A 26402-nucleotide genomic window follows, 5' to 3' on the forward strand; every position below is an offset into this window, starting at 1 on the left:
ATCCTCCACATAAGTATTTTGTGGATGTTTTATCCCTTTGTATACACGGAGAGTGGTCACCCAGGACCAAAACCACAAAATTAGGGTTACCATATTTTGAAAAGCATAAAAAAGAGGAAGTATTTTCTGACTAGGAACCCCATGGTGCAGAGTGGTAAAGCTGCAGTACTGCAGTCCAAGCTCTCTGCTCACGACCTGAGTTCAATCCCAGCAGAAGCTGGGTTCAGGTAGCCGGCTCAAGGTTGACTCAGCCTTCCATCCTTCTGAGGTTGGTAAATGTGTTACCTAGCTTGTGGGGGAAAGTGTAGATGACTGGGGAAGGCAATGGCAAACCACTTCAAAAAAAGTCTGCTATGAAAACGTAAAAGCAACGTTACCCCAGAGTCGTAAACACAGGGTATTACCTTTACCTTTATTTTCTGACTAACTACTTCAAACAAATGTACCATTTTCGCACACAGCTTACCTCGCAGTCACAATCCTGTTCCCTCTGCAACATCCGGTCGGATTTCCCACCATCTGCGCCGGAGTTACAGGAAGTGCCGCAGCTTCTGTGTTGCAAACGTAAACTGGGTTTTAGTGGTTTACGTTTGCTACGCAAAAGCCACGGCACTTCCTGTAACTCCAGCGCAGATGGTGAGAAATCCGACCGGACGCTGCGGAGGGAACAGGATTGTGACTGCGAGGTTAGCTGTGTGCGAAAACGGTAATGGTCACTATGACAAATCTCATTTTAAATGCCCCTATTATTTAAGCTATGATAACTACCACTAACTAGGAATATTTGTAACCTCCCAACACACAAAGAGGTCATTTTCATCAGGTTTTTTTTTTAAAAAGAGTCCAGAAGAAGACAGATACCAAAAAAGAAGACATGCCTCTAAAATGAGGACATCTGGTAACGCTACACTAAATCCTTGTTTGGGAGATGCTTTCAAAGTTTCAAATGCAGCTGGTTCTCTGACCAGTAAAGTGATTTCAGAAGTCTGCATGCTACAGCTCTCGGGCTTGGCTGATAATTGTGTGAGGTAAAAGGAGTGAAGCCATATAAAAGGCAACTCTACAAGGAAGTGTCCTAAAACTCCCAGAATTATTCTTCTTAAAGACTAGTGTCCTCTTACATGCCACTTTTTTGTTCAGGATTTTTGCAGAACATTTTACCATCAACACAAAAGCTTTCTACTAACTTTCCTTCACCTACAGCTATTATACTACATACAAAACAGTAAAAATAATTCATTCCATATGGCTCTCTCTTCTGGCTGTCCATTTATTTACCACTATTGCTTGTTCTCCTTCCCACCCCCTTTACTTCTTGCACAGAGACTTTCCAGACACTACAATGTGTTCCTTTCACATACATATTCATATTGCACTTTCACATAACTTCCTCTTGGAACAAAACTGAGAACAGGCTTTCTCACTGCTGTGAAATTCCTATTCGCATACAAAGTATATCACTGGTTTCTATATCCTACTAGCTCTACTAAAGAGGGAGAGAAGTAGAGGGTAAAGCAGGGGGAGAAATCTAGCAGCACAGCTACCTCTGAAAACAAGCTATTAATTTTGCTTGCTAGGAAAACTGCAGTAAGAACAGCTTCAGTCTTCTCACTCTAAAATGTTGTTTTATTCTTCCCTAATACACAGCAAAAAGCTTTCTAGAAAATGGTAAATCCAGAAATAAACTGCATGTTTTTTTTAAAAAAAACTGCTTCAAGCAGGACTTTTTTGTAGAAAAAACCCAGCAGGAACTCATTTACATATTAGGCCACACCCCTGATACCAAGCCAGCCGGAACTGCATTCCTGCTAAAAAAAAAAGCCCTACATACAAGTCATATGTGCTATGTATTATGTGTTCACACACAATTCTGATCCATTAATCACAGAAGTCTAAGATCCTTTTCTTTCTAGCAAATATCTTACCCCACAATAATCTCCTTGCTTTGGTAACCAGAGTTTCCAGTGGATTTCAATCATTGGTCACCATTATTTAGGGTTTCAATTGGTGCCAAGATTAGCCTTAACTATGGTGAATAGCAGATAACTGTGCATGAGAATATGGAGGGAGGACATATTCCCATGGCCTGCTCCCTTAACTGTGTTAAGGATTTGGGAGTGCTGTACTTAAATACCAAGTATTTGTACTTGAAATTATATTCTGACATCCTCTCATACAATGCAGAGGTTAGCAAAAGAAGGTAACTGGATAATAATTCTTGACATTAAGTTACTAACATCTCTGGAAAAGCACACACTGTGCATATGCAAGACTAGCAAAGCCTATCTACCCCATTGTCTTTGAGAACTACAACAATCCAATACAGCTGAGAACACTGATAGACAATTTGTCACTGCACTGAAAGCTAAGTTTGGGAATCTACTCATTTTATTATTGGAGAGTCCTTGATAACTGCCCAGAGCTGAACAGTGGACTCTAAAAGTTGTAAATAAATACCACCATTACCTACAGAAAAACTAAAGCAACACCTGGGAAAAGGAGGAGACTATTTTTAGCTACCAAACACATAGCTAACTGATCTTCAACATGGACTCTCAGAATCTGCTTCAAGCACTTACTAAGTCAGCATATTGCAGTTTCTAAAAACCCTTCACTAAAGACCTTCAAGTAGCAGGGAAATGACAGCAGTAGGGACAGAGATAAGGAAAATAGTGCTAAAATGGGTGAGATCTGGAAAAAAATATGCATCTTCCCATTCACATTCTATCTTTTCAAATAGTGCTAAAATGGGTGAGATCTGGAAAAAAATATGCATCTTCCCATTCACATGCTATCTTTTCAAAGAGATTATACCAAATCAACGTTGGGGAAGAGCACAGCACAGCAGGAGGCAATAGTGAAACAAGACAAACAGAAAACATTGTCAAGATGCTCCCCAAAACAGCACTGTGGTAAGAAAGCCAAAGTGGAGCAAAACATCCATGTTGAACAGCCCATAACAGCTTAATCCAGATGAACATTTCTTGCAAGCACAAGGAATTCTGCCTGCTGGGCACAACTGCCCCACCTCCCCTCTCACAACAGACCCAAATGCCCCAAAAAGTTTGTTCTTGAGGGTCCCCAGTCCCCCAAGTACAGGATTTCAGAGATTGCAACAAGAAGGGAAATTAGGCAAGACTGCCTCTCTTCCAACTGTAGAATATCAATAAAATACAGCCCATCAAAATCAAGTGGGAAGTTTCTCACTGGTTAATACAGCTATCCTCTTATATGCTTGCCTCTGTATCTTCAAGTATAGTGCTTATAGCAACCATCAGTTTGATGTTTTAGGATTATGAGTCAACAAACCACCACAGTGAAACAAGTGGTCTACTGACCTAGTTTGATGACAGCACGGTGCTATCAGTCTATAGAAAAGAACTTGTTACAATAAGAATGTTCAAAGGCAGTATTCACAAAATTATAACCCATCAATAAAATTAAAAAGGCTTTGTACCCTATATATACCTGTGTTTAAGTATGCAATTAATTTATGGACTCCTGTTTATCCCACAATAAGATAGGTACCACTAGCCAATTAACATCTAAGCTGTTCAAGCACAAACTCCAATTGGTGCAGCTTGCTTATTAATTGGATTGTGTCATTTTCTGCTTCTTAGTGGTCAGATAAGGTTGGAAGAAGACTGATCAGAAGACTTCATTAGCACCTGCCTTGCAAGCTATGGTGAAAAAGACTCCAGTAGAAGACAGACAATTGCCAAACAGTCTCTGTATCCTAATATAGACTTTAAAAGGGATTACATTTACTGTTAATTTAATAATTGTGTATTTGAGCAAATGATTGCTTTAAGAAAACATATTCATTTGGGGAAAAGACATAGGCCACATCAGGTTTACTAGACCCTTACAAATTCAGCAAGTCCATAGCTATGGGAAAGCCAACTTTATAAAAAAATGATTTATTAGTAATTGTTATGCTCCAGGCTCCAGCAAAAAAATACAGTACTTTAGTTCCAAGATAGTTATTTTCCTGGAAAGAGATGAGGACTTTAAATGCCTATCAAAGTTATAATAGCTTATGTGTAAGAAAAAGCAATACAATAACCTGCCTTCTGCTTAAGGCAAGGGTTCTATACACAACACCCCAGCCTCATGGGCATGCCCATCATAAAATTGCTTTTTTAAAAAAGCCTTATATTATGGTCAGGCATGCATGCAGGTTCTAGTTAAACTTGCATAAGAATTTGTAGTTCTTAGCTTACTTCAAGCTCTATTTCCATTATTCAAAAATATTACCTTGAAATAAGAGAGAGGAGTTAAGTACTATCTATACAAACAAAACACACTGCAGGTACTTAAACTTCTAAAGGAATCACAGAAACAACTGACAAGACACAGCAAGCAAATAGCTAGTGCAAGCTTGTTTTCTTTAAAGGAAAAACAAGAGTCCTGGGAAAGATATTTATTACTTTTACACTTGTACCAGCCTCACTGAGCAAGCACCCTATTTTGACCTTAAAATGCCCCAGCAAGATCCTTCTAACCAGCTTTGTCTATCATCAGCTTCTACTAAGCCAAACCATCAACTATATATCTATAATATATCTATATTATAGCTATATCTATACACACACGCACATATATATAATTTATCTGATGACCTAAAAGACCCATCTAATAATGAAAAAACTCTGCACTAGGAAATGCATCCAGTGATATTTCCCAAGTCTGATTATTGCTCAAGCGACTGTAATACAAGCTTCCATTTAGACAGAATAGTAGTCTTCTTCCCCCACAAAAAGCACACAATAAAAAGGAGCTATCCAAAATTTAAAGCATTCTATTTGACACACACACATTCTCTTTATTGAATAAGAAACCAAACACATGCTGCCCTTTTGCTTAAGAAAGAAAAGACGAACACCTACTTCTTCTCCCAGTAAATGAAGCTAACAAAGGAATTATACAAAAGCTGTAAGATCCCACTACCAGCAAGGTCAATAAGGTAATATCGTAGTGGCTTCCTGAATCTGCCGGTGGCGTTAAGGTGGAATTGGTGAAAATGTTAGGAGAAAATTCAGTTTCTGTGCAACTGCGAAGTCCTCCTGGTATAGTCATTTAAAATGATCAAAGCAAGCTCAAAGCCCGAAAGACTGCAGCCATGTTCACCCGCTCCGCTAGTATTTCCCCACGCTTGCTGTTAGTGAATTAGAGTGGAAAAAAATTGTAAGCTTCAAGGCAGGCAGGAGACAAAACAGATTAAGCCAACTAGCAAATCAGGCTAAGAAAGAGTCATCCATTGGATGCTTAATCTGAAAAGGAAACCTCCACAGTCCTTTGTCATGAAGCAAAGATCTCCCCTTTGTTAACAGCAAAAATAAAAAACAAAACAGAGCATTCACAACCTCTTTAGGTGATTCCAGGCACTGGAGTAAACCAAACGGCAAATGCACACAAAAAAAGGCAACATGGCTGTCAGTGCAGAACCAATCTGTTTGTAGGAGAGATGCATGCTGCAAAATTTAAATGTCACAATCAGCTTTAAAAAAAAAATAGCATAAAAGGGAGGCTTTATTTTCATAGCCAGCAGGGGGTGGGGGATACAGGAAAAACTAAAGCTGTACTGTTAGCCTCCTAAGCTCTACAAGGTTTTAGCATAATAGACTTCCTTCCCAGAAAACAGACTTGAGTTACTTCAATATAAGGTACCATTTTTCCCCATCCACCCCCACCTCTAGCTTGTGTCCTGTATTTTATACAGTTCAGGGCACTGACAAAGCAAGCAGCACACAGCTTTAGCAAGGCTGTGCTATTAAATATTAACTCTTTTTATACTTAAACTGTAAGTTCTTAAGCATTTCTTTGGGGCTGTAAATTGCAATTCAACTGAAAACCTAACAAAAAAGAAAATACCCAACATTCCAGTTACACTGTGACACATGAATTTATACAAAAAGGTTTAATAAGGTAGGAAAAGGAAGTCTTAGGCTACAACCTGAAATGGTTTTTCTTACCTAGCTAGAGATTATCACCACTCTTGACAAGATATGCACAAAAGTTAACCAAGACATCAATGAAAGTTTTCTGATCACTGGCTAAAGCAATATATAAAGGACAAGAACTGCGACAAAGTCATTGGTCTGAGCAAGAGACCAACACAAGCCATTTCAGGTTGTAGCCAACTAGTAGTCACTGGGAGGGAAAAGATTCTCAAGACTGACTTACATTTGTTGCTGCAAGTACTTTGGTCACTCTGTGTGCTGCTGACTGAAGAAACGCTAGAGGTTCTCCGAAATCCTTGTCCCTTGACGGGCACTTTTGATTTAGGAATTAACTTTCCAGAAGTGGTGAAAGATCCAGGCAATGCTCTTGCAGATGCAAGCCTTCCTTTAGGAGTAAAATATTCTGTTCCTATCAGTAAAAAGAGAAAGGATGAGTCAGTGTTAGTCACACAAAAAGCCATTATAACTAGTTAGTGTGAATTGCTTTCAGCACTCAAAGCACTTTACACACATTAACTTCTTGTAATCTTTACAATAGCTTTGTAAGGTAGTGCAGTGTGATGTTTATATTACAGACTTGGAGGAGGGGGCTGCAGGCCTGGGGAGACTAAGGTCAAGTGAGTGGCTTGCCTAAAGCAATCTAGCAAGGTCAGTGCAGAGGAAAGATTTGAATCAGTGTGTCAGGCTTCATTTTCTTAATCACTACCTTGTGCTCCTCTCTAAACTGTTTAAAAATGAAAACAGTGTTAATCCATTTGTCTAATCATTTGGAAAGACCTGCATGGCCTTCTAAAAGAAAAAAAAAGGTTGCAGCAGATGTTGAAGTTGAAATTACTGTCTACGCGTACTTATTTGTTAGGTTTCTGAAGACAGTTTGCATTAAATAAGGCATCCTGCAATACTGATTGATATTGGTCAAAATCAATATTGTGGGTTTTCCAGGAAAATATGAAGTGGAAGAATTTCTGGAAAATTTTAACATGTAATTTGAATAATGTTAGCAAAAGGCAAATTTTTTCCTGTGGAAATCTTTCCTCCCCACATCACTGGCCAAAAACAGTATTGCCACACTATATCCTAACCTTCCCATAGGGAGCTCAGGACAATATACACCAGGGTCTCATTTAAAGTTAACTATGCTAGGAAGTCATAACTTCCATGCTGAATCCACAGTCTCCAAGTTCAGCACCCTAGTCACAATGGATGTCAAAAAAAAAAAAATCAAGGTACTACCAGTTACTCACTGCTCTTGCAATATCATTATACAAACCAGAGACAGGGATCCAGGCATGTCTGTTATTGGAGAGGATTTGATGTGCAATCTAGGCACAACTCAGATTCATGGACCCATTCCAGTCCAGCTTTCACCCTGACTATGGGATGGAGACAGCCTTGGTCATCCTCATGGATAATCTCTGTAGACATCTGGATTGGGGTGGGTCAGTGCTGCTGTTATTACTTGATCTGACAACAGTGTTTTGACAAGGTCAATTACAATCTCATGACCTACTGCCCCACCAAAGTGGGGATATGGGGGACAGCCTTGCAGTGTTTGTCTTCTTTTGCCATGGTCGGGAACAGAGGGTGGCACTTGGGGAAAGGGTTTCACTGCATTACCTTGGGTATGCAGCATTCCTTGGGGGCAATCCTCTTGACATCTATATGTGCTCTCTTGCCCAGCTGGTCCAGAATTCTGGGCTCGGTTCCCACCAGTATGCTGATGATACCTAGAAATAACTGCTGATGGATGACCACCTGATATTTTAGCCTTGAGGCTGTGGCTGATTGGCTTAAAAGCTGATTGAAATTAAATTAATCAAAGACAGAGGTCCTGTACCTGAGCCAGGGGGGTTGGGGCAGGGGATCCAACTCCCAACTCTTGGCAGAGCATTACTAACATCAATGGTGAAGAGTCTGGGTGCAAATTTTGGATGCATCACTTTCAATAGAGACCCAAATCACAAATGTTGCCACATCAGCATTTTACCATCTATAGCAGGCCAGGCAACTGGCTATCTACCTCTCTTTCTGCAACTCAGCTACAGTGATCCATGCAACAGTCACCTCCAGACTACACTACCAAAACTCCCTTTACACAGGGCTACCCTTGAAACTGACCTAGAAACTTAAACTGGTCCAAAGCACAGTGGCACATGTCATTACTGGGACACTATTAAAAGCCCATATACGACTGGTGCTTTGCCAAGTGAATACCAGATCAAATTCAAGGTCATGGTTTTAACCTTTAAAGCCCTATGCAGTCTGGGACCAACATACCTGTAGGACCATCTCCTTCACTATGTCCCTCATAGAGTTTTACACTCTATGGACCAACATCATCTTCTGATTCCTGGCCCAAAAGATATCCACCTAGCCTCAACTAGAGCCAGAGCCTTTTTGGCTCTACTGTCAGCCTGGTGGAACATTCTCCCAAGTGAGATTCAGGCCCTGCAGAAATTGATGTAATAATAATAATAATAATAATTTTTTATTTGTATCCCGCCCTCCCCGCAAGCAGGCTCAGGGCAGCTCACAACATGTAAATACAGTATACAATAAAACCATGTGCAATCAATTATAAATTCATATACAATTTCAATTATAAAATCATCCTTAAAATCATTAAAATTACACTAGACTTAAGATTATGGTGCTATAATTAAGATCTTTCATAAAATCCAGTGATTAAAACATAAATCATAGAACATATCCAACATGTCTTTCTTGGCTCGGTTTTATGTGAAGGCTGTTTTAAAGAGGTGGGTCTTACAGGCCCTGCGGAATTGATCTAAGCATCGCAGGGCCCGTACCTCCTCCGGGAGTTGGTTCCACAGTAGGGGGGCCACTACAGAGAAGGCCCGATCCCGGGTAGACTTCAATCTGGCCTCCTTTGGCCCAGGGATATTCAGCTGGTTCTTTCCAGCTGACCTCAGCGCTCTCTGGGGTTCACGCGGGGAGAGACGGTCCCTCAAGTAGACAGGTCCTCGGCCATACAGGGCTTTAATGTAATAACCAGCACCTTGTAATGAACTCGGTACGCCACCAGCAGCCAGTGCAGTCCGCGCAGCCCCGGCTGTATGTGCTCCCATCTTGGGAGCCCCAACAGCAGCCTAGCCGCTGCGTTCTGCACCAGCTGCAGCCGCCGAGTTCGGCACAGGGGTAGCCCCATGTAGAGGGCGTTACAGTAGTCCAGTCTCGAGGTGACCGTAGCATGGATCACCGTTGCTAGGTCCTCGCACCCGTTGAAGATGAAAAAATGCGGACTTGGCAGTGGCCGCTATCTGTGCCTCCATTGACAATGAAGGCTCCAGAAGAACCCCCAAGCTCCTGACTCTATGGGCCGCTTTCAGCGGTACACCATCAAAAGCCAGAAGGGGGATTCCCCCCCCCCAGGGCATTACGGCCCAAGCAAAGGACCTCTGTCTTCGTTGGATTCAACTTCAACCCACTCAGCCTGAGCCAACCTGCCACGGCCTGCAATGCTAAGTCCAGGTTCTCCGGGACGCAGCCAGGCCGGCCGTCCATTAGCAGATAGAGCTGGGTGTCGTCTGCATATTGGTGACCTCCGGGCAATCTGGGCAAGGGGGCGCATGTAGATGTTAAATAACATCGGGGAGAGAACTGCACCCTGTGGCACCCCACACACTAGTGGGTGCCTCTGGGACAGTTCTCCCCCAATTGCCACCCTTTGTCCCCGCCCATCAAGGAAGGAGGAAAGCCACTGTAAGGCCGACCCTGTAATCCCTGTGTCGGCAAGCCGGCGGGCCAGTAGCCGATGGTCAACCGTGTCAAACGCGGCCGACAGATCTAACAACATCAGCACCGCCACGCCACCTCGATCCAGATGCCGCTGGAGGTCATCTACCAAGGCGACCAGCACTGTCTCCGTCCCGTGACCCGGACGAAAGCCGGACTGGTGGGAGTCTAAGGCGGAAGTGTCATCCAGAAATCTCTAACTGTGCCGCCACTGCCCTCTCAATAACTTTACCTAAAAATGGTAAGTTCGAGACCGGTCGATAATTCGCCAATTCAGCCGGGTCTGCTGTACTTTTTTTCGAGAGGGCGGACCATGGCCTCTTTCAAAGATGTTGGAAATTGCCCTTCCAAGAGGGATCTATTTATGATATCCCGTACAGGATATCTTAGCTCCCTCTGACAAGATTTAATTAGCCAGGAGGGGCATGGGTCAAGATCACAAGTTGTAAGGCGCACAGTAGAGAGAATCCCGTCGACTTCCCCTAAGCTAAGTGCGTCAAAGTGATCCAATCTAACATCAGAAGACAGGCACGGAACCTCGGGTTCTAATACTGTATCCAACGTGGCGGGAAGGTCTTGGCGGAGCAACGAGATTTTGTCTGCAAAAAAATTCACAAAAGCCTCACAGCCTATTTCCAATTCTCTTGCATTTGGTCTGCCCTGAGGCAGAGTGGTCAAATTCTCAATTATCTTAAATAATTGTGCCGGGTGCGAATTTGCAGATGCAATCCTGGCTGCAAAGTATTCCTTCTTTGCAGTCTTGACTGCCATCTCATAAGACTTCATAAACGTTCTATAGGATGTTCTCGTTGCTTCGTCATGAGTATGCCGCCACCGCCTCTCTAGTCGTCTGAGTCCCTGTTTCAGCTGCCGTAGCTTCAAGGTATACCATGGAGCCAGCCTGCTACGGGGGCGCAGAGGACACCGGGGAGTGATCTCATTGATGGCCCTGGATAGCCTGTTGTGCCAAGCCTCTACCAGGTCATCAAGGGAATCGTTAGAGGGCCAGGGATCCCACAGAGCCATTTGGAACCGTTCCGGGTCCATCAGACTCCGCGGGCAAGCCAAAATAGGCTCACCACCCATACAGGGTTGGGACGTCGCACCCACACGAGCCTTGAGGGCTAGGTGATCCGACCATGGCACCGCTTCTACAGTGATATCGTCCACCAAAATCCCGGACGCAAAGATAAAGTCTAACATGTGCCCGGCTTGATGTGTGGGGGTGGTGACAAATTGGGAGAGTCCCAGTGTCGCCATGGAAGACACTAGGTCCATCGCCCGATTGGAGGCCACGTCATCCGCATGGACGTTGAAATCACCCAAGACTATAAGCCTTGGGAACTCCAACGCCCAGCCTGCCACGGCCTCCATTAGGGATGGTAAGGCACTGGCCGGTGCGTTAGGTGGACAGTACACCAGCCAGACCGCCAACCCCTCCCCCACTTCCCACACCAAACCGGCACATTCCAAGCCATCGATTGTTGGGGTCGGGAGAGCCCTAAAGGAGTAATCCTCCCGTATGAGTAGCGCCACCCCTCCCCCCTGCCCGTTTGTCCGTGATTGGTGAAAGACCGAGTAACCCGGGGGTGTCATCTGGGAGAGAGCCACTGTCTCCCCATCTTGCACCCAGGTCTCGGTCACGCAAGCCAGGTCCATGTCCTGCTTAAGCAGGAATTCCCTGAGGATTGAGGTCTTATTGTTTATGGACCTGGCATTACATAACACCAATGACGGAGATGGGCTCCTCTTGGCCCCACTACCTGCCACTGTCGGGATGGGACGCAGGCTGGAAGGGGGCCGAGTACTGTTTTGTCTCCGCCTCCTTCCCTTATCATACCGTCTGCTCCCACCGTCATACCTTCCCCTCCCCATGAGCACTAGGATCCCCAGGCCAGACATCCCCCTCTGTGTTCGGTATGTCCTCCACTAATACCAGGTTGTCGTTACTTCTCTCCTCGTTTGTTTGTTCTAATCTTAACCTCCCTCCCCCTTCTTTTACTTTATCCCTGAGATTGCTGGTTCACTATTAATAATCCAAGTTAATTAATTAAAATCCTTAATCCTAACCTACTCCAATTGCCTAGCTAACTGTAAAAAATATCGATAGCACATTAACAAATAACCCCCAATTTTACCCCTCAAAATTAATCTGCTAATAAATAAATAAATAATCCTTAGTGCTAAACAATTAATGAACACTTATTAATTAACTAATAATTCAATCTTTCTAGTTACCAGCACAGTGGAGAATGGGAGTTTAGCTGCCAATTAAGTGAAAGTCTTTGGATACAGTTCTTAAAGTGCTAGTGCTTGTCAGTAGTCTTGGTCTGTGGTCAGAGTTTCCGTTGATGTTCTCTATTGTCCAAGGGTCCAGGAGGAGATGGAACTTCCCCCTGTGACCTCCCAGCAGTCTGGGCTGAGCCCTTGTAGATCCCAAGGGCTGGGGGGATTCCAGCTCTGCCGTCACCACTCCACAGGCCTCCATACGCCGTTCGCCCCATACAGGGCTTCTTGATCGTGGGGCTCCTGGCAGTCGGGTCGAACTAAACCTTTGTGGTGGCTGCGGCCTCGTCACCCCCACACTCCCGTTGGCTCCGTCTGCACTGTACGCTCGTTGTTTCGAGCACGGTGTCCTCCAAGCTCTCATCGCCACGCACAGCGGCTCTCTCTTTGATCTCCCGGCCCTCTCCGGTCTCCCTGGATACCTCAGCCTGCGGCCGCGCCCAATTTCCGCGCCGGCTCACCCGTTCTGGGTGCCTCTCGCCTCGGTCTCCGGACCCTCTCCAGCCCTCTCTGGCTGCTCCGGCCGCGCCCTACTTCCACGCCGGCCTGGTCGACTCAGCCAGCGGCCGGTTACAGCAGCCAACCAATGGCAGCGCAACCAGCGGCGCTCCCAGCTCACCTCCCACGCTGGGAAGTTGGTGCGGCGTGACTCGACGCGGGTTGATTCCTTCTTTCTCTGGCCACTCCAAGCACCTCCAGGCACAATCACTATGAATTATGTATGTATATCAGTAGCTTCTTGTTCTTAATAGCTTCTTGTTCTTAAGTTCTCACTGAATTAATCGGAGCCCTAGCACCCGGGCTCCAGTTTCGGTCGCCATCTCCGTCCATCATTGGGACTCCATAGCGCAGCGTCTTGTTTTTCGCAAGCCCTCGTAGGATGCGCATGATCACGCATGCAGCGAAACCCAGCCACTGTTTAACCCAACTAGGCATGAATGTAGGCCCACAGGGCCTGTAAAATGGAGATGTTCCACCAGGCCTATGCTTGAGGTGGCAGAGGTCCATTGGCTCCCCTGTTCTGCTCTCCCCATCCACCTACCTGCCATAATATTATCAACCATTCACACACACAAATACACAGAGTGCTATGGAGGGAGTGTCATAATCATGTTCCATTGTTCACCATTTTTAATTAGTATCACTGAGGTTTTAAACCAAGGGTGTTAAATATGCGTCCCGGGGACTCTTATCAGGTCCCCAAGCAACTGGCTGTTATCTGCTTCCTTCTTCCTCTCTCTTGTGTCCTTTTGCATAACAGCTTTCTTTGCCAAGCTTGCTCAATCACACAAGAGCTACAGAGAAAAGCCTCTATTTTCTTCATTGGCTGAGGCTCCTCCCTTGGGGAGGAAGGGGGACAGAAGCTGAGCTTGTTTTGCCAGACTCTCTCAACCTCACAGCAGAGATACTGAGCAAAGCCTCTGTTCCTTCTATTGGCTGAGGTGCCCTCTCTCCTGGTCCCCTGGGGAGGGAGGGAAAGAGCTAGAGCTTCCTTTGTACAGTCCCCTGGATTCCACGGGGGAAGAAGATGAAGATGAAGAAGATATTGGATTTATATCCTGCCCTCCACTCCGAAGAGTCTCAGAGCGGCTCACAATCTCCTTTACCTTCCTCCCCCACAACAGACACCCTGTGAGGTGGGTGGGGCTGGAGAGGGCTCTCACAGCAGCTGCCCTTTCAAGGACAACCTCTGCCAGAGCTATGGCTGACCCAAGGCCATGCTAGCAGGTGCAAGTGGAGGAGTGGGGAATCAAACCCGGTTCTCCCAGATAAGAGTCCGCACACTTAACCACTACACCAAACTGGCTCTCCACAAAGAAAGCACCTTTAAGATCAATGAATGCTAAGGTTTTAAGAGTTTTTTTAAAAAAAACTATTTAATTTAGTTTGTCTGTGTCTTTTATAATGCTTATATCTCTGCTACCTAATCTTAAATAGGTACACTCATGGCCTGGCTCAACAAGGTCTCATTTGTGTCAGATCTGGCCCTCATAACAAATGAGTTCAACACCCCTGTTTTAAACAGTTTAATTGTTGTTTATATGCTTTATTGTTCTACTGTTTTATATTCATTCTTGTAACCTGCCCTGAGACTTGCTGTGCAAGGGAGGGAGGGCTAGAAATTGAATCAAATAAAAATAAAATAAAAACTCAAGGATCTCCCAAGAGGGTAGGGAAATAGCCCCACAGCTAGCACCCAGGTGGGAACCCAGTGTCTTATAGTCTAAAGATACCTAGTAAATATAATATTGAGTGTTGGATTAAAGTTGCAGATAAAAAAACATCATTTGGTGCCATAAATAAGCTATTTTAAGACACAGAGTAGATCCAACAGTCTCCTCAACACAAGGTGGCAGCGTAGGACAGTACAGCAACGTGGGTACCCTGGGCTGCTCTACTGAGCAACTGCATTCCTTTCATAGCTATTGTAACTAAATAATCTCAACACAATTAGGACAAAACTAAACATTGTCCTTCATCCTTTCATCTCCTAACACAAACTGCCTTTCTCGGATCAGAACAATATCATCTAACTTAAGACAAGCCCTAAGATCAAGGACCAACTCAACAGTAAATTACATTCATTCAAATATTTACATTCTACTATTCTTGCAAATGGGGAACCAAACTGATTTGCAACATCATTTCCTCCTTATTCTATATTTTACCCAATAACCACCATGTATGGTTGGTTAAACCGAGAGTGACTGGACCAACTTCACACAGAGAACTTCCATAGGCAGAATGGTGATTTGATCTTTGACTTCCTAGATCTTAGAGTGACACTAACAACCACTAAAGTACAATGGCTCTATTTGTGACCCGATACTGAGGTCTCTTTGGCCACCAAGTGAGAAGGGAGCACTCACTGAAGAAGACCCTGATGCTGGGAAAGCTGGAAAGTAAAAGAAGAAGGGGACAGCAAAGGATGAGATGGTTAGACAGTGTTAACGATGCAACGAACATGAAACTGAACGAACTCAAGATGGTGGAAGATACAAGGGCCGAGTGTGATGCAGTCCATGGGTTCGCAAAGAGTCGGACTCGACTGTGTGACTCAACAACTGAGGTCTCTGCTCTATTCATGACCTAACTACTGAGATGGTAAGGGGACCAATTATCTCCTCTGGTAATGCTCCAAGATGCAGAGGAAAACAAGTAAATCATGTTTCCCATAGTAGCAGCTACACGTTTAGCTGCGGTCAAGAAAAGCATCCTGATCAGGCTACATACATACCTTCAAATAATAACTTGAGTACAAATTTGCTCGTGTTGCAGCCAAATATTTGAGAGAAAGGCAAGCAAGAGGGAAGAAAAAGTGCCCAAATTAGCTGAAATGGAGCATAACCCAAATAGAACAGTCACAGAAAAGGGGAGAAAAACAGACAACTATTTAATGCCACTAAACAGGCATAAATTTAGAGTCCCTTGGACTGCAAGAAGATCAAATCAGTCAGTCCTAAGGGAAATCAACCCAGACTGTTCACTGGAAGGTCAGATGATGAAACTGAAGCTCAAATACTTCGGCCACCAAATGAGAAGGGAGCACTCCCTGGAGAAGATCCTGATGCTAGGAAAGACAGAAGCCAAAAGAAGAAGGGGACAGCAAAAGATGAGATGGCTGGACAGTGTTATTGATGTAACAAACACGAATTTGAGCAGGATGGTGGAAGTCAGGAGGGCCTGACGTGACTTTGTCCATGGGTGTCCAGGGGGTCGCAAAAGTTGGATTCGCCTGTGCGACTGAACAACAACAAAACAGGCATAAATGTGTCCTTCAAATTCCTTGTTTACCAGGTTGAAGAGAAGCAGTTTTATTTTTTATTTTTTTACATGAAGATCATAAAGCATAATGCACAAAACTACTAACCTGGAATCTGAAAAGCTATATGCATTTTACAATGGTGAGAAACAGCCTGTGTTCTTAATCATGAGATTTTAATGGTTCATAGCAGTCCCAACAAATTTTTGAAAGTTAATGACCCGCTAACAAGAAAAGGAATGCGTACAACTTCAAATGTACATTTACAATATGGTTGAGATTTAGCCTATTAAGAAGCTGCATCAAAGAGTGATATCCAAACAAGCCCCTCCAGTGCTCACTTTGAAACAAACCTCAGAGAACTTGCATGAGTAAATTTCACATCTCTCATATCTTTTGGTTTAAACTATACTATGAGCAACAAAACCTAATACTCTCAAGTTTCAGCTCCGAAGTCCATAATTCTAAATGCTCATGCTGTTAAAATAATTCATTCTGTGCTAACCATCTCTTCGAAATTCTAGGTTGTTGTTAGTGCCATGAATGGCACTATGAATCCCTCTTACCTAAAAACCCCATTGATATCAGCCATTAAGGAATAAGGCAAGATTGAAGCGCTTCTTACCTTCTCACACTATTAAATTCTTCTGAAAATTTGACACTTAAAAAAGCAGAAATAGCCTAGAGCATGGGGTGTAAAACATGCAGCCTAGGGGCAAAATCAGGCCCCTGGAGGGCTCCTATCAGGGCCGTAGCCAGGATTTGGTTGGGCCCACAGCAGAATTTGTTGTTGGGGGGGGGCACGGCGGGTCACCCGGTTTGGCAGCCCAGGGCTTTCGGCACTGTAAGCTGCCTTGAATTCCATGAGCTAGCCCCCCTTTGTGCCTGGGCATTCACAGCAACTCTTCTCCTCCCACTCCTTTCTTATGTGCCCCTCTCTCGTGACATACTGGGTTTAACTCCTCTCTGAATTAAAATACTAAAAATAAAGGTTGTGGTGAGGAGGGGGCTCTGGGTTTTCAGGAATCACAAATTTTTTCAATGGCCAAAATAAAGCACAAGCTGATTTAGTGTGCTTATTTTGACTTATATTTAGCAAACCAACATTGACATTCTAAGCAGAATTATACCCTTCTAAATCAATGGGTTTAAGAAGGGTGAAATCCTGCATGGACCAGCAGTGCAAATTTTAAAGATTATTTCATGTTAATTTGGATACAAAAGCATCAAATACTTGACAAAGAAAAATTCACAATGATTTAAAATATTAAACTGAAAACCATACCGAAATTACTTTATTGGAGCAATGCTTGGAAAAATTTAAATATATCACTTACATTGTCTAAATGTAAGAAAAACTGGAAGGCACTGAAAACACTTCCAAATAACTACATGATATGTATAAACAATGTTGTTTACTCATGAGTTTCAAAATATTTTAACAACTCTTTCAGGGATGTCACTGGGGCACCTTAGTTTCACTGTGATTCTGCCTTGTTTCATGACAGAATAATAATTACAATATCCCTTCTGCCATGTGAGTAGACATCTAAACAAGAATTTTTGCTTAGATTTTTATTTAACCTGCACAGTGTGTCAAGTGAATTTATAACTTGATTAGTGTGTTTGATTATATGTATTTTGAATCTGATTTCACATCCCTGGTTTATATACGTATATTTTTGTACAATCCCTAGGGATAATCATCTGAAACACTTCAAAGCTTGCCTACTATTGCATTGAAAATGACATCAGTTCCTTATTAATTTTGAGCTCAAGCTTAACTTTTATTAAACAATGAAGAGATCTAAGCGGGCAGCCGTGTTGGTCTGAAGCAGTTGAACAAAGGAGGAGTCAAGTGCACCTTTAAGACCAACCAATTTTTATTTCGAACATAAGCTTTCGTGTGCACACGAAAGCTTATGTTCGAAATAAAAATTGTTTGGCATGGAAGTGGTTTGGGGGCAGTCACAACTCATGAATAGGCATGGAAGTGGTTTGGGGGCAGTCACAACTCATGGGTTCAAGCTCACCATGGAGATAGGTAGGGTCATTGATCTTTTGATTACTCAAGGTGGATGGGGCTTATTCATCAATCCCCATTTTAGGCCCTACCTGGCTTGCAGACAAGTGGTTGTCTTCTTGCAATGGATAGAGCCCAGAGAGTCCTTTTTTTTCCTCTCCAATTTTGTTTTCTCTTCCCCTCTGTCTATCTTGAGGGACTCCATTTTATATGACTGTAGAAGCACAGTTAAGGGTGCCTTTCTGGAATACCCTCTCCTTTACTCCAAGGTTCTCTCCCTGGAAGGGCAGGAATATTCTCTGCTAGAATAATTAAAGATCCCTCCCTAGGGTTTATTGCTTTTGTACATCCCATGAGTCATCACTGCCCCATCCTGGACCACTGGAGAAAGGGAAAACTGTACACTTATCTTGGAAGTTCCCTTCTCAGTGGCTCTAGAGTAGGGCAGTCAATCCCTCCCTAGAGTGGGACAGTCTAGTGGGAGTAGGGTGGCCAGACCGTCCCGGGCACCCGGGAATGTCCCGGTTCTGGCCCCCTATTCCCGCCTCCCGGGCTGGCTATACCGGGACCATTAGAGGTCCCGGTTTAGCCAGCCCCGGAGGCGGTGGGCCGCGGGCGCCGGCGCCGGCGGGGAAGACGGCGAGTGAGGGAGGGAGCATCCCTGCGCACGCGCAGGGACACTCCCTCCCTCACTCGCCGCCTTCCCCGCCCACGCGCGGGGCCCGGCGGCGGTGGCGGAGGCCTCTCCGCGGCCTCCGCTGGTCGCTGGAGGCCCTCCAGAAACTCTGGAGGGCCTCCAGCGAGCAGTGGAGGCCGCGGAGAGGCCGCGGAGAGGTCGGCGCTGGTCCCTGGAGGCCTCTCCGCGGCCTCCGCTGGTCCCTGGAGGCCCTCCAGAGACTCTGGAGGGCCTCCAGCGAGCAGCGGAGGCCGCGGAGAGGCCAATGAGAGGCCGGCGCTGGTCCCTGGAGGCCCTCCAGAGACCAGCGCCGACCAGCGGAGGCCTCTCCGCGGCCTCCGCTGGTCCCTGGAGGCCCTCCAGAGTCTCTGGAGGGCCTCCAGCGAGCAGCGGAGGCCGTGGAGAGGCCGGCGCTGGTCCCTGGAGGCCCTCCAGAGACCAGCGCCGACCAGCGGAGGCCTCTCCGCGGCCTCCGCTGGTCCCTGGAGGCCCTCCAGAGTCTCTGGAGCGGCACGCTGAAGCAGCCTGTCAGTCACTTCCGGGTTCCTGTCCTGCATCTTGACCTGTGTTATTAGTGACAGGCTGCTTCGGCGTGCCGCTGCGCCGGCCCCCTGGGTCCCACAACGATGGGACCGATGCCACAGAGACGGGCTCGAAACGCTCTATAAGCCCTCAAAAGAACAGCAGTCTAGCTCGCTTCCCCCGAGCCCTGCCGCCATAAGCCTCAAGGGGGCTCATTTTGCGGCATCTCCTGGCGGGAGGGTGGCACCCGCACGGGACACATATAAAATGAAAGAGGGGGCGCAGGGCTATCAGAAACAGCTGGCAAAGGGAGTCGGGAGACCACCCCACTGGGGGATCCACACCCCGAAAGTGATGAAGGTGGCGCAGATAGAGCCAACAGAGCAAACAGGACAAAATAAATAGGCTGCATTATGCAGCACAGTCTCACTGGAATCTCACTGGAATCTGACTGGCTTCTCTGCATGGAACCCGTTCTCTCTAGTCTTCTCACTTTGAAAAAAGTAAAAAAAGAGTTTCATTTAACTTTACTTCCCCCTTTCCCTCTCTATAAATAATCTTGGTGTTTCCGGCGGTGATATTTGGGGGATTTTTGGGGACGTCACAGGAAGTGCTGTGAAGTCACTTCCTGTTTCCGGCAGTGGCATTTGGGGGAAATGATGTCATTTGGGGGAAATGATGTCACAGGAAGTGATGTCACTTCCTGTTTCCGGCAGGTGGTGTGGGGAAATGATGTCACAGGAAGTGATGTCACTTCCTGTTTCCGGCGCGCGCGCACACCCCTGCCTTCCCCCCCCCAAAAGGTGTCCCTGGCTGACCTTCAGACATTATGGCCACCCTAAGTGGGAGAACCCTGGGGGATGGCCATTTGCTGCCTCTCCTGTTCTTGACTGTTCTGTTTTCAGTTTAGTCTTTGACTGTCTTGGCATTTATAAGTTAGCAAATTTTATTGTTAGGGGTAAAATGGCTTCTGGACTGATCAGGGGATGGTGGAGCTTCTACTCATGAGTCATGACTGCTCCACCCTAGGATCATGAGAAGAGAGTTTCACAATAAGTGAATGAACTTTCCTTTTACCATGCAAAAATGAAACACTGGAAACATTCCCACCTCACATCTCTCACCTAAGAGCTGAATGCAACAGCAGTATGAGCACTCTTTTCTGCAATACTTTTTACGCCATCTTGAATACAGCTTGTAGTCTGCCACATCTTCTCACTCAATATGAGCATTAATAACTTGGTAAACAATTCTGTGGCAAAATATTCCTCATGGAACAACAAAACTATACATACATCATCCACAGCATATTAACATAGAGCACACTACAAGGGCTGAATGCACAGCTGCTTTCTTCAGTAGCTATTTAACACTATGCTTTGCCTGCTGCTACCCCATTGAGCCTACACACACCTGTCTCTGGTCCTCTTCCTCCTCCTCTCAGTGTTAAACCAGCTGTCTTTTAATACGCAGTGGGACAGGTTGTTTGGGGACAAGGGAAGATAAATTTATTTATCTTCCATTGCTTAACTGTACTACACATGGCAAAGCTATGACTGAATCATGCTGAGAAATAGCTCTAGTAGTGGATGGGTACCCCTTCACCCCCACTAGTATTTTAAAAGGAATACAATCATCCAGATCCCATGACTGGCCTTTATATTAAACAGAGGTGCATGGCTCTCTGCTACAAATAAAGTGGTTGGATAACCAGATTTTGGGAACTCCTACCCCAATCCGTTTTTGTATTCCGCAATAATATCCAGATACTTTTTTTTTTTAAAGGCCTTAAAAGTAAATATGGCTCAAAGGCTTTCACAGGGAAGCTCTAAGCCCCATTAGAAGAATTTCTGGTACACAGAACTTGTTATCCAATGGAAGGTCTCGCACCCCAAAGCTTGGATTCATTCCCTGTTAAGAGAAATTTCCCCATCATCAGCAGGAACTCATTTGCATATTAGGCTAAACCCCCTGACATCATCATTGTTTCACCCAGGGCTTTTTAAAGAAAAAGCCCAGCAGGAACTTATTTGCATATTAGACCACACCCCCTGCTGCTAAGCCAGCTGGAACTGTGTTCCTGTGCATTCCTGCTCAAAAAAAAGCTCTGCCCATCAGTAACTACAAATGAGACACATTCTGGCATAGGACACAGAGCATTTAGTCAAGTAGATAAGAAGACTGGCTATCCCTTAATTCACAAAGCTTCAGTAGAATTTATACAGGAATTGAAAGATTTTTGCTCCACAGACTACAACATGGTTTCTGGATCTATAGTGAACAAACCTACCAGATTTATTTTGGCTGTTTTTTGAATTTACTCTAAATCTTTTTGTTAGAGCTATGCTTGTGGGAACAATAAACTACACTAATGACTCCCTCCTCCACTGCCTCAGTGAGGTTTAAGCAACATATATAATTTCAATAGTATCTGGACACAATTTAGTCAAGAGGGACTGCGTTGTTATCTCATCTCCAAAGGAAAGAGTTCCTTTCACTAGAGAATGATTTCACTCAACACTGAGCAAGGTTTTGGATGAGAGAGTGTTGTGCTTCCAATTTCTTGGCATTTTCCAATCTAAAAAAAAAAAGCGCTCAACAGAAGTACAATCCTCTCATTTTCTGGGCTGATATACAAAAATTTTATTTCAGACACTAACAATTACTTAGGTAATTTGCATATACTTTGTAACTAAGAACGGTGTCCTCACCTATGACCAAATGTGCTCAAACATTTTTACACACACCCCTCCACCTGAAATTATGGAATAAAATCCTTGGTTAATATTTCTTGGCTTGCCCTTAAATCTCATTTATCCACCAAGCCACACTGGTATTTCTAAGCATTCATGTTCAATATAATGCAGGGAAGCTGCAGTGGCTTGGGCTACTGCAGCTAATATTAAAGAGATAGTATACCTCCACTTACGCTAGCTAGCTCTAAAGACCAAGAACTCATCCACCTTTAAAGATTATGTTTCTGAAAAGCCTCCAAAAAGGAGGAAACCCCAAAGAGACAGAACAGCCACTGAGAATGATTGATATACTGCCCATATGTGGTAAATGAATTGTGACTTTAATTAGATTGCTCCTTTGTTACCACTGATACTACACTGACTTGTTAGAAGACCATAAATAAACTCCCTAAGGACATACAGAAGAAAACCTTCTCATTGCCATTTACCACAGAAGGAACTGACAGCATTATGTTGGATCAGCCAAGCCCAAGGCTGTGATCTAGTTAGAGAGAATCATAGAGTTGAAGGTACGTCCAGGGTCATCTAGTCCAACCACCTGCACAACGCAGGAAATTCACAAATACCTTCCCCCCCACTCCCATGTTATGAGTACATAAGTCTTTCATACCATCAGGTAGAATATGTTTGCACTCCCATATCCAGCAGAAACACAAGCAGTTCTCAGGATAAGAGCCAAAGGCTACAGAAGTTCAAGCCAATTCTAGCAGCCATTCAAGAGAAAGCCATGCAGATAACGAACTGCTCTGACAACAGTATTAAGGGAGAATTTTGTTTTCCCAATGTCAGCTACCAAAAGTGGAAATAAAGTAGCATAAAGAGCACAAGGATTGTTTTTACCATGATTAATCCCATTTTACATTTTATAGGGTTGGAAAAATTATAAACTGTTCTATCATACATAGGGCTTTTACAGGAGAAAAACACAAATCTTTTCTAATACCCCTCCCCAAACACATGTGTATACACAACACAGGAAAGTTATTTTTGTTCTCTTTCAGTGTAAAAAGGGTGGGAAAGTCAAGCAAAATTAAAGCAGGTTATTCTGGCTAAGAGTCATCAACAGGCTTTTAAATTTATGGCATGTTTTCAAAATTAGCTCTTCATGCCCAGACCAACTTTAGGGCTGGAAATGTTTATTACAGCAGAATAAAATGAAGCTACTCAACTGCTGCAGGAAAGAGCAACATGGCTTTTATTTTCTCATGCAGAAATGGAACACTGGAAAAATTTTCACCCCGCAGCTCTCCCCTTGGAGTAATGCTGAGTACAACAGCAATATGAGCAATTTATTGTGCAACAGGAAACCCAGGCTCTAACACACATTCAATCCAGAAAGCTCATTGAGTGGCCTTCCTCAAGTCACTGTTATCTCTGCTACCTAAGCTATTGAACAACAGCTACTAGCATTCATGTTCACCATAGTAAGAAGAAGATAAATGTGATAACTAGGATAGTTTTATAGATTTCAGAGACATCCAGGTAGGGCCAAGAGGGTTTTACCATGAATTATTGCAAATGAAACACAGTATGCTCCAGACACATCTGAGTTGAATGCAGAAATGTCTCATACCGCACTGACCTGCAGCAACCTTTCAGTGCACACATAACTTTCAAAACCATGTTCATTTTGAAATCTCTTGTTACAAGACTTGTATACAGAACCAATTAATAAAAATGTTTCTTACCTGAATTCAAAGGTAGAACTGCTCTTTGAGGAGAAGATACTTTGGTTGCATGAACATTTTTACTGTCACTTCCTCTCTTAGAGCAGAACGTCCTCCTGGAATCTGGGATATTTCTTAGGATGACTGGGGTGTCCTTGGGTAAACTCTGCAGCTGTGTTCTCTCTCCTTTAGGTGAAGAAGCCTACATCATGTTTAAAAAACAGGATACAAGTATATACTGAGCAAACATATAGGCAATATCTGTACTCTATTCTTTGCAATTACTATGACGTGTAGTGTGCCATGTCACAATGCAAGGCATTATGAATACATTGGACAAAGGCCACTGAAGAACAATTTGATCCCACATGAACTCAGACAGTTCCAAAATAACATAATTTATTGGCTAAATTTTTATTTTAATGACTGGCATCTAAATCTTTTTTAACAATGCAGAACAGCTGTGGTCATAAGATTTCTAATGAATTACTTCATAACAGAACACCAGAGAGAGAAAAATAACATACACATAAAATGATCAAAACCAATAAAATCATTTACCTTACACAACCCTAAGGAACAGGGTGCTACTCAACAGGATTAAAATAGTTTTGGCACAATCTTTCATTAATTTAAAACATTTCTATACAGGTTCCAAGATTAAGGGAACCAGTGTTTTTTTGTAGCAGGAACTCCTTTGCATATTAGGCCACACCCCACTGATGTAGCCAGTCCTCCTATACTAGGAGCCCTGTAAGCTCTTGGAGGATTGGCTGCATCAGGGGTGTGTGGCCTAATATGCAAAGGAGTTCCTGCTACAAAAAAAACCCCTGGAGGGGACCATAATCTCAAACATAATTCTAGATCATCAAAGTTTTTAAGAGTGGTATTCACACCTCAGTTTGTACCTAAGATCACCCCTGGTTCAACCATGGCTTCTCCGAAAAAAGGTAACAAGGCTGGGAAAATGTTTGTCCAAGACCTTGGGAGGACATGGACAGTCAAACCACGCAACCACACAGCCACTTCAAACAGGTCTCTGGAGAGGCAACACATGAGTTTCCTAACTAAATATGACTAGGTAGTTTCATGGTCTGACAATACAAGGAAATTTCAAATCAAGCATTTCCATTAGTATCTTCTCAACATCGTTAAGTGCACTATCAAAATATGATCCTGTTTCTCTAAACCAGGGGTCCCCAACCCCTGAGCCGGAGATTGGAACCAGGCCGTGGCCTGTTTGCAATGGGCTGCTCAGCCTCACCGCCCTGTCCCCCAGCAGCCTTGTTGCCCCCCATGTCGCCTCCCCCTCCTTTTCACCATTTTAAGGCCAGGGAAAGGGCGATGGTCCTCCCAGGCCGACGCCCCTGCCAATAAGCTGATTGGCCGGGAAAACCACAGTGGCGGCAGCAAGGGATGTTGCCCTTACCTCCTTTCTTGGGGGGGGGGGTCGGTCTGGGAGGAGCTTCACGACCCCTTCCCCGGACTTAAAATGGTGAAAAGGGAGGGGAGGTGGCAGTGAGGCTGCGTGGGGGGGACAAAGGAGGGAGGAGGAAAACAGGGTGAGGAGGATAGATCCAAGTGGGCAGCCGTGTTGGTCTGAAGCAGTAGAAGAAGAAGAAGAAGATATTGGATTTATATCCCGCCCTCCACTCCGAAGAGTCTCAGAGCGGCTCACAATCTCCTTTATCTCCCTCCCCCACAACAGACACCCTGTGAGATGGGTGGGGCTGGAGAGGGCTCTCACAGCAGCTGCCCTTTCAAGGACAGCCTCTGCCAGAGCTATGGCTGACCCAAGGCCATTCCAGCAGCTGCAAGTGGAGGAGTGGGGAATCAAACCCGGTTCTCCCAGATAAGAGTCCGCACACTTAACCACTACACCAAACAAAGTAGGAGTCAAACTGCACCTTTAAGAGGCAAGGGGGGGGGAGGGAGGAGGAAACAGAAGGAAAACAGGGGGAGAATATGCCACGGGGGGGGGGGGGGGAGGCCGAATTGGGTGCCCCCACTTTGCCGGCCCTGGGGCCAAAAAGGTTGGGGACCACTGCTCTAAGCAATGAAACAATTTAAACATCACTAACAGAGACCAAAACAGTATTGGTTTAGGGCTTAGTAGCCAGTCATTAATCATCACAAGGAGGGTGCCAGCCTCTCACAGTTGTACACAGAACAAGTGAGAGGGACTCATGTTGGTTCCGACATTTCTGAAGCCAAGCATGGCAGGAGATCAAGTCTCCCATCCTCCAGGTTCATGGCATTCGCAGATTATTTGGAAAGGGACAGATCTTGACAGTTTTAGAGAAGGCATTGGAAGGAAGTGTCCAGCTAGTTCACACTAGTAGTGAAGAAGGGGGGGGGGGAGACTTTCTTTCTTTGAAGCTTAGTACAAAGGAAGGACTTTGCCTCTCTTCTTAGTCTAAAAAACTAGGATAAAAGTGGAGTCTTGCCACATTTTGCATTAGACTTCGAAGGTGATAAAAAGTGGTGTAAGTTCCTTTTATTCCCCCCCCCCCCTCGGCCAGAGTCCAATATGAAGTGATGGTCACTCCTCTTCCATGAATTCTCTGCAATCAGAAAGAGTGGTGAATTGAATGTCTACAACAGGCTGGACACCAGAGAAGGTGGGACCATCACTACTGACAATGATTTATGGACTTACTTATAAAAACTTTTAATTTTACAGAAAACCAAAATCAACACTTTAATTAATGAATACAAGTCTAGGAGACTTGCAGCCCACACCTTCAGAGCTTTGGCACAGTATTTCTACAACTGTAGCGATGGAAAGATAAAACTTGCTTCAAAACATTTGCTACAGACTTCCTAGGAGCTCTTACGGATTACTGCTCTTGTGTAATATCTTAATTGCCATTCTGAGAGAGGAGATATTTCTACATAGCTGTCATCTCAATAATCTGACACAGCAACATCATTCAAATGCATGGTTCCCCCCCCGATTTAACAAAATCTCCAAATTTAGGCTATTCAGA

General features: G+C 44.5%; 1 protein-coding gene across 1 annotated transcript in view; it reads right to left on the reverse strand.

Moving 5' to 3' along the window:
- The window catches only part of MTUS1 (microtubule associated scaffold protein 1), a 149888-nt gene that overhangs the window by 87860 nt on the left and 35626 nt on the right, over positions 1 to 26402 (reverse strand). Inside the window, exons 3-4 of the mRNA XM_060246416.1 lie at positions 23434 to 23614; positions 6187 to 6372 (exon numbers count right to left, since the gene is read on the reverse strand). Coding sequence (XP_060102399.1) covers positions 6187 to 6372; positions 23434 to 23614 — 367 coding nt within the window. The remainder of the gene's footprint in view (positions 1 to 6186; positions 6373 to 23433; positions 23615 to 26402) is intronic.

This window comes from Heteronotia binoei, chromosome 9 (assembly GCF_032191835.1).
Source record: "Heteronotia binoei isolate CCM8104 ecotype False Entrance Well chromosome 9, APGP_CSIRO_Hbin_v1, whole genome shotgun sequence".
Lineage (NCBI taxonomy): Eukaryota > Metazoa > Chordata > Lepidosauria > Squamata > Gekkonidae > Heteronotia > Heteronotia binoei.